This window comes from Heptranchias perlo, unplaced genomic scaffold (assembly GCF_035084215.1).
Source record: "Heptranchias perlo isolate sHepPer1 unplaced genomic scaffold, sHepPer1.hap1 HAP1_SCAFFOLD_43, whole genome shotgun sequence".
NCBI lineage: Eukaryota > Metazoa > Chordata > Chondrichthyes > Hexanchiformes > Hexanchidae > Heptranchias > Heptranchias perlo.
Genome location: NW_027139442.1, coordinates 7,491,306 through 7,507,123, shown reverse-complemented (window position 1 = coordinate 7,507,123; position 15,818 = coordinate 7,491,306). Strand labels below are relative to the sequence as shown.

The window sequence follows — 15,818 nt, the reverse complement described above, 5'->3', positions numbered from 1 at the left end:
ATCATAGACAGAGAGATACCGAATAAACCCCACATTTATATACAGAAACAGAGACTGACAGATAAAAAATAAACCCCACACTCATGTAAAGTATCAGAGACAGACAGATACAGAATAAACCCCACACACACACAGTACCAGAGACAGTCAGACACAGAATGAATCCCACACTCACACACAGTACCAGAAGCAGTCAGATACAGAATAAATCCCACATTCACATAGAGCACCAGAGAAAGACAGAAACAGAATAAAACTGACACTCGTATACAGTACCCGTGACAGACAAATATTGAATAAACCCCACACACGCAGAGTACCACAGACTGATAGGCACAGAATGAATCCCACACTCATGTTCAGTTCTAGACATAGACAAATAAAGAATGAACACCACACTCACATACAGTACCAGAGACTGATAGATACAGAATGAATCCCACACTCACACACAGTACCAGAGACTGACAGATACAGAATAAATCTCACACTCACATACAGTACCAGAGACTGACATACACAGATTGAATCTCACGCTCACACACAGTACCAGAGACTGACAGATACAGAATAAATCACAAATTCACACACAGTACCAGAGACTGACAGATACAGAATGAAGCCCACACCCACACGCGGTACCACTGATTGACAGGTACAGATTAATGACCCTGCACGCACACAGTACCGGAGACTGACAGATACAGAATGAATCCCACACTCATATACAGTATCAGAAACTGACAGATTCAGAATGAATCCCACTCACATGCGGGACCGGAGACTGACAGATACAGAATTGCTGCTTTACTCGGTCATCATCCTTTGAATCTGATGGGGAAATTGAAAGAAAGTCAGTGAAACTGCTCCATTTTAATGTTTGTCTCTGACGAATTTACTGCCCAATAAATTGAACACGGGTCCGGGGTCCGTTCAATTCCCTTTTGCTTTGCTCTCCCTTTCATTCAGATTCACACCGCCCCCGGTTTTCCTGTTCACCACCACTTTCAGGTCTAAGAATCAGTATTCAGTTCCTTCCTCTTTCTCACTGTGGAGCCAATCTCTTAAATAATTAATTACTGATATTAATATCCCGCATATTAGCAGCACGTTCCCCGCAGTGCCTCAATCCAGAATGAAAGTCTTGGAGAAAAGAATCGGCTCATTTTAAGGCTTAGTCAATGATTCCGTTTTCAGGACACACGGTTCCTGTTCAGTCCCTGCAACGGAATCAATTGATAGCCTGGAATTTGTTATTTTTGCAGGTTGAAGTGAAATTTGTCCAAAACAGCAATCTGTGAATGGGGTTTTATTCCGCAAGTTATGGAGAATATATTTGTAAAACAGCGCTCGGAATTTGGGACGTGTAATACGGAATAACATTATTACAAAGAGATTTTAAGTCTTTGTGTAAAAACGACATGGCCGAGTAATTCACTTATTTCATACACTGAAATTGGCGGCTTTTTTCAAATTTTAAAAAATCGGTCAATTGTGGCCAACAATTTGCTCCGTTTTCTTATTGTCGTCTCTCCGATTGGTAAAGGAAATTAGTTTTCAAGCAAAGCAACCAATGAGAAGTAGCCTCTATTTACAGCGGGGTTTGCCAGTTGGGCCTGTGGTAATTCCAGGTCCCCAATGACTGAGCTCAAACGGTTCAATTTCACAAACCCTCTCAGTATCAGTGTCAGAAACAACCGTCAGAGGGAAAATCCATATCACAAGCTGGGCCCTTATCACAGCGGCTCAGCTCAACCTGTTCTCCCATGGAAACCCCCGGTCCCACATCACAACATCTGACTGATTAATAGAACCAAAACAGAGCGACTGGAGTGAAGGAACAATTCACTGAGTGGGGAATTCGGCTCGGGGTAAACTCACTTGTAATGTTCCCTGGGCAATTCAATGCACTCAAGAAGGGAAATTTCGCTCTCAGTAACCGGTGCCGCTCGCCGCCGATCCCACGTCACCGTACTGTGTGTCACAGAAAACTCTTTAATTATAAAACTATTCCCTCGCCCCATATAACCCCGCACCAGTTCCCAGGTCAGTGCTCTCTCTGTGAGGCGGTGGGCGGCTCTTAAAAGAGCCTTTGTTTTGTGTCTGGTTAGAAAGGGTCGAGTTGTTTCGCCGCCGAATCCATAGAGAGTGCGGCCCTGCCGTTTCAGAGCGTACACCACATGCATGGCAGTGACCGTCTTGCGCTTGGCGTGTTCAGTGTCGGTGACCGCGTCTCTGATTACATTCTCCAGGAAAACCTTCAGCACCCCGCGGGTTTCCTCGTAGATCAGACCCGAGATCCGCTTGACACCGCCACGGCGAGCCAGGCGGCGAATGGCTGGTTTGGTGATCCCCTGGATGTTATCACGAAGCACTTTCCGGTGCCGCTTGGCTCCGCCTTTGCCGACTCCTTTGCCTCCTTTACCTCTGTCAGACATGATGATTCTTCACTGAGATCGCTGCTGAATGAAAAACCCTCGCCTTTCTTCTCTATTTATAAAGCCCGCCCCGAACTGGTTGAGAAAGGCACATTATCGGAGAGGCCGGGGAGGAGTGTTTGAATGACAGACAGAGCATGAAGTGCGGGAGGGGAGGAGACTGGCTCAGAATGACGGACAAGCGGACGTGAAACTTCAAGCTCCGCCTCCAGGAATTAGTTACCGTCCTTTATAAAATTTTCACCAGCATCAAATAGGAAATAAAAATTCAGACACAATCCTTACAGACTCCGGATTGATATTCAAGGATACCTCGGAAAAAAGGCGGAAAATCCATTTGAAATTCAATAAATGAGTCCCACTACAGTTCCAATACAATCACTCTCATAACAGAATCAATCAGTGCCGCTCCGGAACCGTTGGAAGAGGGAGTTTTAGTTTTCAGATTTGTATCTGACAGGAGGCGCCCAATAGTTCAATAAACATAAATCGGTGTGGAAGGCACTCTATACCTTTCCGTACTTCGGTCAGTATGGGACTGGATAGAATCAGGCACTGGGATGGATGGAGAATGATCCTGTGTGGGGACTGGATAGATTCAGGCACCGGAATGGATGGAGACTGGTCCTGTCTGGGGACTGGATAGATTCAGGCACTGGGATGAACAGAGACATTTCCTGTATGGGTACAATGAGTTTAATTAGAGCTGAGGTCATTGTGCACTGGATAGATTCAGGGAACGGAATGGATGGTGACAGATCCTGTCAGGGACTGGATAGGTTCAGGGACATGGATGGACAGACCCAGGTCCTGTGTGGGGACTGGATAGATTCGGGGACCGGGATGGACAAACCAAGGTACTGTGTGGGGACCAGCCCTTTCATAGATACAGTGGGTGGCTCTGAAAAGAGCCTTTGGGTTATCAGATTAAGTCTTTGCCGCTTTTCTTGCTTTTGGAGCTCACATTGCTTGTTTTCTTCGGCAGCAGCACGGCCTGGATATTAGGAGGCACCCCGCCCTGAGCGATGGTCACCCGTCCCAGCAGCTTGTTGAGCTCCTCGTCGTTGCGGATGGCCAGCTGCAGGTGTCTGGGGATGATGCGGGACTTCTTGTTGTCGCGGGCCGCGTTGCCGGCCAGCTCGAGGATTTCAGCCGTCAGATACTCGAGCACAGCAGCCAGATAGATCGGGGCTCCGGCACCAACACGTTCAGCATAGTTCCCCTTTCGCAGGAGCCTGTGAACACGGCGCACAGGGAACTGCAGTCCGGCCCGGGTTGAGCGAGACTTGGCCTTGGCCCGAGCTTTACCGCCGGTTTTTTCCTCTTCCAGACATTTCCACAATCTCACAAACAGTTTCACAAAGAATGAAGAAATCCTCCGCACTCGCCCTTCTTCTACCTTCTTGAGGAGTACAGTGTGGGCAATTGTGATTGGTTCATCAGTTCTCAATCTCATTGGCTAAACGAACAGCCCAATCAGAGAGCTGTTTTATTCACCAATCAATAGCCGGCAATGAGAAAAGGGCGGAAAATACCGAACTGAACCGTTTTTTTGAAATTTGAAAAGCCCGCCAATATATTTGATACACAAGAAGCGAATTTAGTAAATAATGTCGCCTTAATACAAAGATTTAAAAATCTCTCTCCTTTTACTCTGTTATTCGACGTTTCCCGTCACAACTTCCAGAATCTTTTACAATCCGGTTAAAATCCGGCTCCATTCACAGTTCGCTTTCAATCCGGCGGGAATAAAGTCCCATTTTGTAACGGGATCGAAACCGGAGCCGAGATTCCTGGTGTAAGAAGTCGAACAGTGACAGATCTTTTAGACTATTCTGTACGCGGTGTGAAGTCCCTTCCAGGGTTGCTGCATTTCAAAGGATTGCGGCTCTGAAAGTGATATTCCCGAATAATGAACAAGCAAACGTGAGAAGGAGAAAGAAATGACCGAACTCGAATCCACCGCCTTAAAACAGCTCTGAAGGGGCAGAGGCGGGGGAAGGGGCGGGATATGAACTGGAATGAGAGGTTCAGGGACACGTTTTTGTTTATTGGCTGTAAATTGAACATCGACACACAGATTATACCCGGCAGTTATTATGAGAATCTTCCCGCTATCAAGAGATATTACAAAAGCACAAGTTATAGAGAGACAGTTAGTGTCAAACTATCGACAGTAAAATGATTCCATGCAGAGGTGTCGGTACAGCTTCTTCAGAGAGACTGTGGTTGGCTCTTAAAATAGCCTTTGTGTTTATTTTTTTCAGTACATTGTGGAGTTTTACTTGGAGCTGGTGTACTTGGTCACCGCCTTTGTCCCTTCCGACACGGCGTGCTTGGCCAGTTCCCCGGGCAGCAGCAGGCGTCCGGCGGTCTGGATCTCCCGGGAGCTGATGGTTGCCCGCTTGTTGTAATGGGCCAGGCGGGAAGCCTCACCCGCGATGCGCTCGAAAATATCGCTCACAAAGGAGTTCATGATGCTCATGGCCTTGGAGGAGATGCCGGTGTCGGGGTGAACCTGCTTCATCAATTTGTAGACGTAGATGGAGTAACTCTCCTTCCTCGACTTTCTCCGCTTCTTGCCGCCTTTGGCTGGTGCTTTACTCAAGGTTTTCTTGGCGCCCTTCTTGGGAGCTGCTTTCTTGTCCTCAGGTATTTTCAAAATCAATTTCAGACTCAGAAATGAACCAAATCCGCTCCGAGCTCGGATTAAATCGGCAGCCCCACAGCCCTATGCTAATGAGGGATGAGGGAAGGCAATGATTGTGATTGGGACTGATGTTACAATATTTTTCCTTTATCGATTTGATTGGATATCTGAAGAAACAAACACGCTCAGACTGCACATTGTCCGGTTTCAGAAATTTGTTCCGAACTGTTGCAGTTCTGCTTCCGGCCAGTAGATGTCCCCAAACCCCGGGTCATTGAAGATTGCAGATGAGCGAGGGACAGAAGATAAACTCATTCTTCACATTATATTGCACGAGTGGGATTCAGAAAAACGGGGAATGGAGATCATTTTATTGGACAAAGCATTAGTTGTAATGCTGTATTAAATGTTTGCAATTAATTTAGGGGGTATAGCCGATACTGAGGAAAAATACAACAAAATAAAAAAAGAGTTTAATAAGCTTGCTGAAAGGCGGTGTAAATGGGCATTGAATTTCCATATTGAAAGGTGTGAGGTGGTGCATTTTGCGACGGGGAATAAGGAGGCCACATACTGCTTGGAAAATAAAAGTCTGAATGGGGTGGAAGAGCAAAGGGATTTAGGGGTACAGTTTGACAAATCATTAAAAGTAGCAACGCAGGTTGACAAGACCATAAAAGAGCAAACACAGCACATTCTAGAGGAATAGAATTGAAAAGGAGATAAGTTATGTTGAACTGTAAATTAAACTGCCAAACCTACTGCCAAACTATTAAACCTTCCCTTTCTGAAATCCGTGCTGACTATACTTTATTATATTTTTGGTTTCTAGAAGTATTTCTATTGCATCATTGAGTAAAGGATTCCATGATCATTCCTACCACCGAACTTTAGTTAACTGGTCTATAGTTCCCTGGACTTGTTCTATCTCCTGTTTCAAAATATAAGAATCACATTAACTGTCATCCAGTCCACTGGCACTATTCCTTTCTGGAATGATTTTTGGGATATATGTAACAGTGCCTCTGCTATCTCTTCCCTTGTTTCAATTAATATGTGCGGATGCAATCCATCTGGACCAGGAGTTCTACCACCCTTTCTAACTTAAATGTCTTGATATCTTTATTGACCTCTTTCTCTAATATCATGTTCACCCTGTTAATCTCCCGGGTAAATACTGAGGCAAGTAATAATTCAATATTTGTGGAATTTCGCTGACGTTACCTGTGAGCTTATCTTGTGAATCCCTTAGTGGCCCTCAAGATATTCTGATTTTCCTTTTGTTATTTTTGTGACTGTAGAATAATTTACTGTTACTTTTTATATTCCTTGATAATTTGATTTCGTGGTTCCTGTTTGCTTCCCTAATTGTTTTTGTGACTTCTTCCTAACCTCTTCCTATTCGCTTTTGCCATCCCCTTATTTAATATCTATGAATGAGAAATTCTACCAGCTTGTTGTGTCTGTTCAGGGGCTGATGTTTGGGAACTATTTATTGTATATAATTAAAGTGCCAGAAACCAAAAGGGAGCAATTCAGTCCGAAAATGCACAGAAACACTCTATTTCTCCCTCTGAGTGAAATAAGGCGCTATAATGGTGAGTATCGCTGCCTTCCAAGCAGTTAATTCCAAAAGGTTTGAATCCCAGCACGCTGAATTCAGCAACACCAAGACTGGATCCGAACTTAATGATGTTCAGAGCGATAATTTCTCCAAACAGGTCTAATTTATATAAAAAATACTTTTAAAATTCATTTCTTCCCCGATAACGATGAATTTAACTCTGTTCCTTTGTATTATTATTTGCCCTGATTTGTACGGTGGATACGGGACACAATTGCCCGGATTAGTGAAATTAATTGATTTTCTGAAGTTTATCCCTCTGCTGATTCCCGTTCCTTATTTAAATTAGGTCGGATTAACCTTTCTGATCTATAGAAGGGTCATTGACCTGAACCGTTAACCCGAGCTTCCCTTCTCCACAGATGCTGCCGGACCAGCTGAGTCTTGCCAGCATTTTCGGTTTTAATTTTTTCTATATTTTATCCCTTTCACTTTTGACGGTCGCCGTTGAATCTTCCAGATTTGCGCTCAGTTTTTATTTGTGTTTCAGTTCGGTTTATTTGAATTAATATAAATCGTGTCCTGAGAAATCAGACAGAAACATTGCGCAATGTAGAGTGATTCAGTCTGTACTAATGGAATTGACACTCTAACTTTCAGTCAGACACTGCAAGAGATTTTTGGACTGGTTTGTAATGTGTAGCTTTGTCTACACTAATAGGATTCATACTGTTTGTTTTAGTATGATAATGTATGAGATTTTTGGACGATATATAATGTGTAGCTCAGTCTGCACTAATTGAATTAATACTGTACCTTTCAGAATGATAGTGTGTAATATATTTAGGCTGGTTTGTAAGGTGTCGTTCACTCTGCACTAATGGAATTGATACTGTATCTTTCAGTTTGACACTGAATGTGACTTTTGAATGTGAACCTCAGTCTGCACTAATGGGATTGATACTGTATCTTCCAGTACGATGCTCGATGTGATTTTTTGACTGGTATGCAATGTGTAGCTCAATCTGCAGTGATGGAATTGATTCCGTATCTTTCAACCTGACACTGAAAATTTTGGACTGTTATGTGACGTGTAGCTCAGTCTGCACTAATGGGATTGATACTGTATCTTTCAGTCTCATACTGTATGAGAATTTTGGACTGGTATCTAATGTGTACCTCAGTCTACAGTAAAGGAATTGAAATGGACATTTCATTTTGGCACTATGAGGTTTTTGGACAAATATGTGAGTCAAATTTGGGTAACATCGGAACTGGTATCTAATTTGTATCTCAGTGCATAATATCGGCATGAATACTGCATCTTTAAACTCATAATGTGTGAGAGTTATGGGCTAGTATTTAATTTGAATCTCGGTGTACACTATTGTGATTCATTCTGTACCTATCAATCAGGACTACGTGTCAGTTCTTTCTGGGATTAAATTTGTAGCTAAGGCTGAACTAATGTGAGATTGACACAGAGCCTTTCAATCTGATACTGGGTGTGGTTTTGGACTGGGAATTATTTATCTGCCGGTCAGCGGTACTGAGTTGTTGTGAAATGGAAATTCCGTCTGTCTCTCCTACTCTGTTTGTCTGTTTGGATTGGGATCAGTGTGGGACTGACTATTTCTGCTGTCTGAGACTGTGGGGCTGGTGACCTGTCTGTGTCTTTCAGCTCTGTGAGTGATAATGTACCGACTGTGTGTGAGAAGGAGCTGGCTGCACTGACTGCTCCTTGTGCCTCGGGTGGAGTAAACATCACATTGATTCTGGGTCCTTCAAGGATTTGCCTGTCGGAAGAAAAAATATCGCTTGAAAATTAACAACATGTGAATTAGAAAATACAAAAGTGAACAATTGAATCTCTCTGTTAATAATCTTTGTAATATCCACAAATGAAAACCAGCGATACAAACAGTGTCAGTTTCTGGCTTCACTGCAGTGCTGCAGCACTCAGCTCCTGCACACCAGGTATGTTGGGCTGTTTTCCAACAATTTCTTGACATCCAGACACAATCCAACCCCTGCACTGATCCATGAATGGGTCTACCCGATTGGGCGGGGACCTTTGTGCAGGTCAGATTTCTAATCCCCTCTCCCATGGGACTAACCACTAAACCTAAACAAAACAGCCACTGTTTAAAATGTGTCCTTCAAACTTCTTACCTGATGCCTGCAATCGATGCTATTTTTATAACTCCCCATATCCTTACTGTCCGGCTCTGTTCACTGTTCAATAACAAACACTAACGGTTAATGGGCAGGTGTGAAAAATCAGATTTAATTCCTGCCAATTGCAAACACGCTCACACTGCACATTATCCGGTTTCACCAATTAGTACCGATTTGTTGCAGTTCTGCTTCCGGCCAGTAGATGTCCCCAAACCCCGGGACATTGAAGTTTGCAGATGAGAGAGGGACAGAAGAGAAACTCATTCTTCACATTATATTGCACGAGTGGGATTCAGAAAAACTAGGAATGGAGACGTGCTGCAAGTACATTTTGTGAGACCAAACACTATTTGTAATGCTGTGTTAAATTCTTCTAATTAATTGAGGGGGTATTGTCTATACTGAGGAAGACTGTGACAAAATAACCTTGCAGAACGGCAGTTTCAATGGCCATTGAATTTCAATATAGAAAGGTGTGAGGTGGTGCGTTTCACTTGGGGGAATAAGGAGGCCACATACTGCTTAGTAAAGAAGAGTCGAAACGGGGTAGAGGAGCAATGTAAATCGTGTCCTGAGAAATCACAGAGAAATACTGTGCAATGTACAGTGAAAAATAAAGCGATAAATTCACAACTATCGAATGAGTAAAACAAAAACCTTATTTTGAATCAATTGTCTTCATTTTTCACTATCATACGAGAGTAATAGTTGCAGACAGAGACTTTCCTCACATTGCACATTGTCCTGTTTCTGCAACCATGACAGATGATGTGAATTTGTTCCGCTCTTTTACAGTTCTCGTGTACGTCCAGTCGAGGTCAGTCTCAGGTACTGTGCATGAGAGTGGGGTTTAATCTCCATCTGTCTGTCTCTGGGACTGTGTATGAGAGTGGGGTTTATTCTCGACCTGTCTGTCTCTGGTACTGTGCGTGAGTTTGGGATTCATTCTGTATCTATCAGTCTCCACTACTGAGTGTGAGCGTAGGGTACATTCTGCATCTATCAGTCTAAGGTACGACATAAAAGTGATGGATTCATTCTGTATCTGTTTATCTCCAGTACCTGTCAGTCTCTGGTACTGTCTGTGAGTGTTGGATACATTCTGTATCTGCCATTTGCTGCTATTTTATCTCAGTGTGGGATTAATTCTGTAATTCAGTCTCTGAGACAATGTGCAAGTCTGGATTAATTCTGTATTCTTATTTCAGATTACAGTATCGGATGTGAAACTGTATTTTTAATACTTTAAAGTATATTCAGTTCTTCGAGTATTTAATTTGTTAATATGGATACACTTTTCGATTTTCTTTAATCAAACAACGTGTGTGAGTTTTGGAGTCGTGTTCCATCTTAATCTCTGAACTATATTGTGAATGATAATGTACTTTTCAGTCTTTTCATGTTGAAATTACAGGACTGGTATGTAATGTGTAGCTCAGTCTGCGATAATGGGATTAATTCTGTATCTGACTCTAACACTGTATGAGATTTTTGGACTGATAAGTAATATGTAGCTCATCCTGCACTAAAGGAATTGATACTGTATCTATCAGTCTGATATTGTATGAGATTTTTGGACTGGAATGTGATGTGTAGCTCAGTCTGCAATAATGGGATTAAGTCTGTATCTGAGTCTAACACTGTATGAGATTTTTGGACTGGTATGTAATATGTAGCTCTTCCTGCACTAAAGGAATTGATACTGTATCTATCAGTCTGATAATGTATGAGATTTTTGGACTGGAATGTGATGTGTTGCTCAGTCCTCAATAATGGAAGTGATATTGAATCATTCAATCTGATACTCTGTGAGATTTTTGGACTGGTGAGTAACATATAGTTCAGTCTGTGCTAATGGATTTGATGTTGTATCTTTGAGTCTGATACATTATGAGATTCTTGGACTGCTATATAACGTGTGGCTCAGTCTGCACTCATGGAATCGATACTCTCTCTTTCAGTCTAATATTTTATGGGATTTTCAGTCTGGGATGTAATGTACAGCTCAGGCAGTGCTAATAGAATTGAAGCTGTATCTTCCAGTCTGATCATTTATGAGGTTTTTGGACTTTTATGTATTGTGTAGCTCAGTCTGTACCAAAGGAATTGATAATGTTTATTTCAGTATAATGCTGTATGAGTATTTACCAATATATCTAATATGTTGCTCAGTCTGAACTAGTGGAATTGATACAGTATCTTTCAATCTGACACTATGAGATCTTTGGACAGGTATGCAATGTGTAACTCAGTCTGCAGTAATGTGACTGTGACATTCATTCTGTATCTGTCAGTTTGTGGTACTGTGTGTGAGTGAGATACAGTCTGTTCCTGGTACTCTATATGAGTATGAGATTCATTCTGTATCTGTCAATTTCTGGTACTGTGTTTGAGTGTGAGATTTATTCTGTATCTGTCATCTCTGGTACTGTGTGTGAATGTGGGATTTATTATGTGTCTGTGCGTCACTTTACTGTATCTGAGTGTGAGATTCATTCTGTATCTGTATGTAACTATTTTCTCAGATTACATTATGGTATTCAATACTGTACTTTAATAACTCAATGTTTAAATAATTTTTCTCATTATTTAATTGGTAAATTTGGAAAAACTTCAGGATTTGATGCTGGAGGTTTTAATCAAATAATTTGTGTGCTTTTGGACTACTATTAAATCTGTATCTCTGTGAGTAATATTGTGAATGATAATATATCTTTCAAACTGTCATGATGACATTTTTGAATTGCTATATCATGTGTAGATCAGTATGCACTTAGGGAATTGAAACTGAATTGTTAAATTTTATTTTATAACATTTTTGGACTGGTATGTAATGTGTATCTCTGTCTGTGCTAATATAATTGATACTGTATCTTTAAATCTCATACTATGAGTATATTATAAACTGGTATCTAATTTGTTTCTCAGGTTACACTGTCACAGGATTTCTCAATCTGATACTATACATGATTTTTGGACTTGCAATTTGTATTCGAATGATACACTATTCGAATGGATGCTGCATGTATTAAACTCACGTGTGTGAGCGAGTTCTGAACAAGTATTCAATTTGAATCTCGGGGTATCTGGTATTTATTTCATGGCTAATGTTGCCCTTTTGTGAAATTGACAATCTGAAAGCGAGACTTTGGACTGGGATTTTTGTAACTACCTTCCAGCGGGACTGAGTTCTGGAGAAATGGAACAGTGTCTGCCTCACCTGCTCTGTTTGACTGTTGGATTGAAAATGTGTCTCTGGAACTTTGGGATCCGTGTGGGACTGACTACTTCTGCTGTCTGAGACTGTGGAACTGATGAGCTGTCTGCGTCTCCGTGCTCTGTGAGTGATAATATACATACTGTGTGTGAGAAGGAGTTGGCAGCACTGTTCCTTTGCCTCGGGTGGACGTAATTTCACATTTAATCTGGCTCCTTCAAGGGTTTGCCTGTAAAAAGAAACGTATCTCTTGTAACTCAAGAACAGGTGAGGTGGAAAATACAAAACTGATCAGTTTAATATCTGTTAATAATTATTTTGAATATCCACAAATGAAAACCAGCGCTACAAACAGTATCAGTATCTGATTCCACTGCAGCACTGCAGCACTCAGCTTCTGCACACCAGGTGTGTTGGGCTGCTTTATAACAATTTAGAGACATCCAGACACAACCCAACCCCTGCACTGATCCATGAATGGGACTACGTGATGTGCGGGTCAGGTTTCCAATCTCCTCACCCATGGGACTAACCGTTCAACTGAAAGCAAACAGCCTTTGTTTGAAATGTGTCCTTCACACTTCTCACCTGGTGCCTGCAATAATATGCTCTTTGTATAACTCTCCACATCCTCACTGTCCGACTCTGTTTCCACTCTTCACTGTCCAATAACAACAAACAGGGTGAGGCTGGAACTTAACCAGGAACATTCACTGCTGGTTTGGGGAGAGAAAGCATCAATGATTTTAAATAGTAGGTTCTTCCCATTCTGTCTCCCTTCCCCTGGACACACGCTGTACACACACAGCCCGAGAATGACCTCTCACTTCCCCCGCTCACTCCATTTTCAGGGACCAGTTCCTGATCCACTCCGCCTCTGACAAAACAGCCCCCGGACTCCCCCTGACCTTCCCCCGGATTCAATGCCGATCTCTGAGCCCATCTGCGGACACGGTCCCGATGCGATGAGCTGCTGTAACGAGGCTGCTCTTTGCTCCCTTCCTCCGGGGGCCGTGATCTCTCCATTCCCGGCTGTTTTAAACCGTCTTCTTCCGCTCACTGAGGGAATGGCGCCCACTGGCCGAGCTGGGGGAGGGGAGCGCGCATGCGCTCTTCTGCTCACCCACAACCAGCCCTGGGGGCTGGGCTGAAACACGCATGCGCAGATATCTGGTTTAATTCCCAATACAAAAATCGATGGAGACTTTCCCCAATTGGAATTTTTCAGAGTCTGAGCAATGGAAGTGGGGCTGGGGGAAAGGTCAGAGGGAATGGGGTCCACAGGCAGTGCAGGAACAGGCACCAGAATGGGAAACAGATGGGATTCCACCAGTGCCGAACGCTGGAATCCAGACTGACTTTACAATCTCCATCCATTAAACTAGATGTTTCCATCCCTGCTGTTCCTGTCCATATCTTTTAATGGTAAAGCGCCGTTCATAGATAAAGTGGGCGGCTGTGGAATGAGCTATTCAATTTTGGCCCCTCTACTGATAAATAAACGTGTGACTCCGAAACTGGAGGGAGGATTTCTCAAACCAATCTTGGAGAAACATGGGAGGAAAGTGGGAGTTGGTGTATTTGCTGGGACCGTGTGGGATTAATATCTGACAGCAACAATCCCAGATTAATTTAACCGGAGTGAAATTCTCGGTCACTAAGAGTAATATCGAACAGCCTTGAGCTGGAAAACTTCAGATGGTACAACAGGCAAAAGAGGGTTAAATGTGGCCCATTGTTTTTGTCACTCTCTGCACTGTCCCTGAGTGTGGGATTAATAGTGTTTCTGTCCCTTGTACAATATCAGTGAGAGATGAAATTGCATCTTCTGTCTCACCAGCGCGATCTTTCTGGATAAAATGGAACTTTACCGGTCAGTCTGGAACTAATACTGTTTACGTCTGTCTGTCACTGTGTCTCACCACTCTCTGTCTCTCTCCCCGTGTCTTCCTCCCTCTCTCTCGCTGGTGCTGAATATGAAGGTGGATATTGCTATTGTGCGTGATTTAGACACTGATAGGAGTCTAAGACTGATACTGTTTCTCTCTCTCCAGTGCTGGACATGAAGGTGGGTTACTATCTGATATAAAACAGGGAGAAGGAGATGTCCGGGCCGGGCCTCACTGTAACTGGGGATGTGTTCGGCTTCAGTCCCAGTTCATGGTCATCATCTTTTCACAGATTGAGGGCGAGTGTCTTTGTCAGACGGTAACGCTGGCGAAGCTACTTTTAGTTGCCACTTTTAGTAATTTGTGTATCTGTAGCTCTCGATCCCATTGCTCCTCTATCCTGTTTAGACTTATTATCCAAACAATATGTGACCTCCTTATTCTTCATTCTGCAAGTTTATTAATGTCCTCTTGCATTTTGACACATTCTTCCTTTGTATTAACTGTACCCCCCAATTTGGTATCATCGTCAAATTTTGAAATTGTACTTCCGATTCCCGAATCCAAATCGTTAATGTTAATTGTGAACAGCAGTGGTCCCAGCACTGATCCCTGTGTTAAACCACTTCCCACTTTTTGCCACTCCAAGCAGCTAACCGTAACCCATATTCTCTGTTTTCTGTTTTGTCGCCAGCTTGCTATCCATTCCGCTACCTGTCCCCTGACTCCACGTAGACTGAACTTTGCCATGATTCTACAATGCGGTACCTTATATAAGGCTATCTGAAAATCCAAATATATTACATCTACCAGGTTACCCTTATTTACTCTTACTGTTAATTAGTCAAAGGAATTAATAAGATTGGTCCTGACCTTGTCCTGTTATTAGATTAAATTTTGGACGCTTCACTTCTTTTTGATGCTCACAGCGCTTTTCTTCGGCAACAGCACGGCCTGGATGTTAGGCAGCACCCCGCCCTGAGCGATGGTCACCCATCCCATCAGCTTGTTGAGCTCCTCGTCGTTGCGGATGGCCAGCTGCAGGTGTCTGGGGATGATGCGGGTCTTCTTGTTGTCCCGGCCCGCGTTGCCGGCCAGCTCGAGGATTTCAGCCGTCAGATGCTCGAACAAAGCAGCCAGATAGACCGGGGATCTGGCACCCACACGTTCAACGTAGTTCCCCTTTCGCAGGAGCCTGTGAACACGGCCCACAGGGAACTGCAGTCCGGCCCGGGATGAGCGAGACTTGGCCTTGGACCGAGCTTTACCGCCGGTTTTTCCTCTTCCAGACATTTCCACAATACTTTCACAATGAATTAAGTATTTCCTCCCCCACTCGCCCTTCTTATACCTTCTGGAGGAGTACAGTGGGGCCACTTGTGATGGGTCTCTCTCAGAGTGTTTACACTGCCCGCTCACCCTCACTAATATTGTATCTTTCAACTGCTGTAATATTGTCCTTTAATAATATTGCTACTCTGCCTTCATTCCCTATTTCCCTGTCCTTTCAAAAGATCTTATCGGCTTGAATATTAAGCTGCCACTCGTGCCCAGCTGGTCGTCCGGTCTCTGTAATGATTTAATGTAACTATTTAACTTTACTCAATGGCTGATGTGAGCTGCGGCAAAATGTTTTTCCAACTGGTGAAGTATTGCAGTTATCGACTGTCTCTTCAGTCCGAGAAAAGGTGAAGAATTACTGGCTGTTCTGTAATTTCCATTGATTGGGGGTTGGCGACATCTACTGGGCGGAAACGGGAACTGCAACAGAGCGAGAAAGGATCCGTCAGAAACCAGTTGAAATGAAGGACAAAATCCAAAAGCCTGCAGTGTCTGTTTAGGGTTTAATGTTTAGGAACTATTTTATGGCGGTAGATGGTCA

At 43.1% G+C, this 15,818-nt stretch overlaps 1 protein-coding gene across 1 annotated transcript; it reads right to left on the bottom strand.

Annotated features, from left to right (window-relative positions):
* Positions 1-14,842: 14,842 nt before the first annotated feature.
* On the bottom strand, positions 14,843-15,229 carry LOC137312414 (histone H2A-like). Its single transcript, XM_067978972.1, has one exon. It carries the CDS (start codon positions 15,227-15,229, stop codon positions 14,843-14,845), a length of 387 nt encoding a protein of 128 aa, XP_067835073.1.
* Positions 15,230-15,818: the final 589 nt, after the last annotated feature.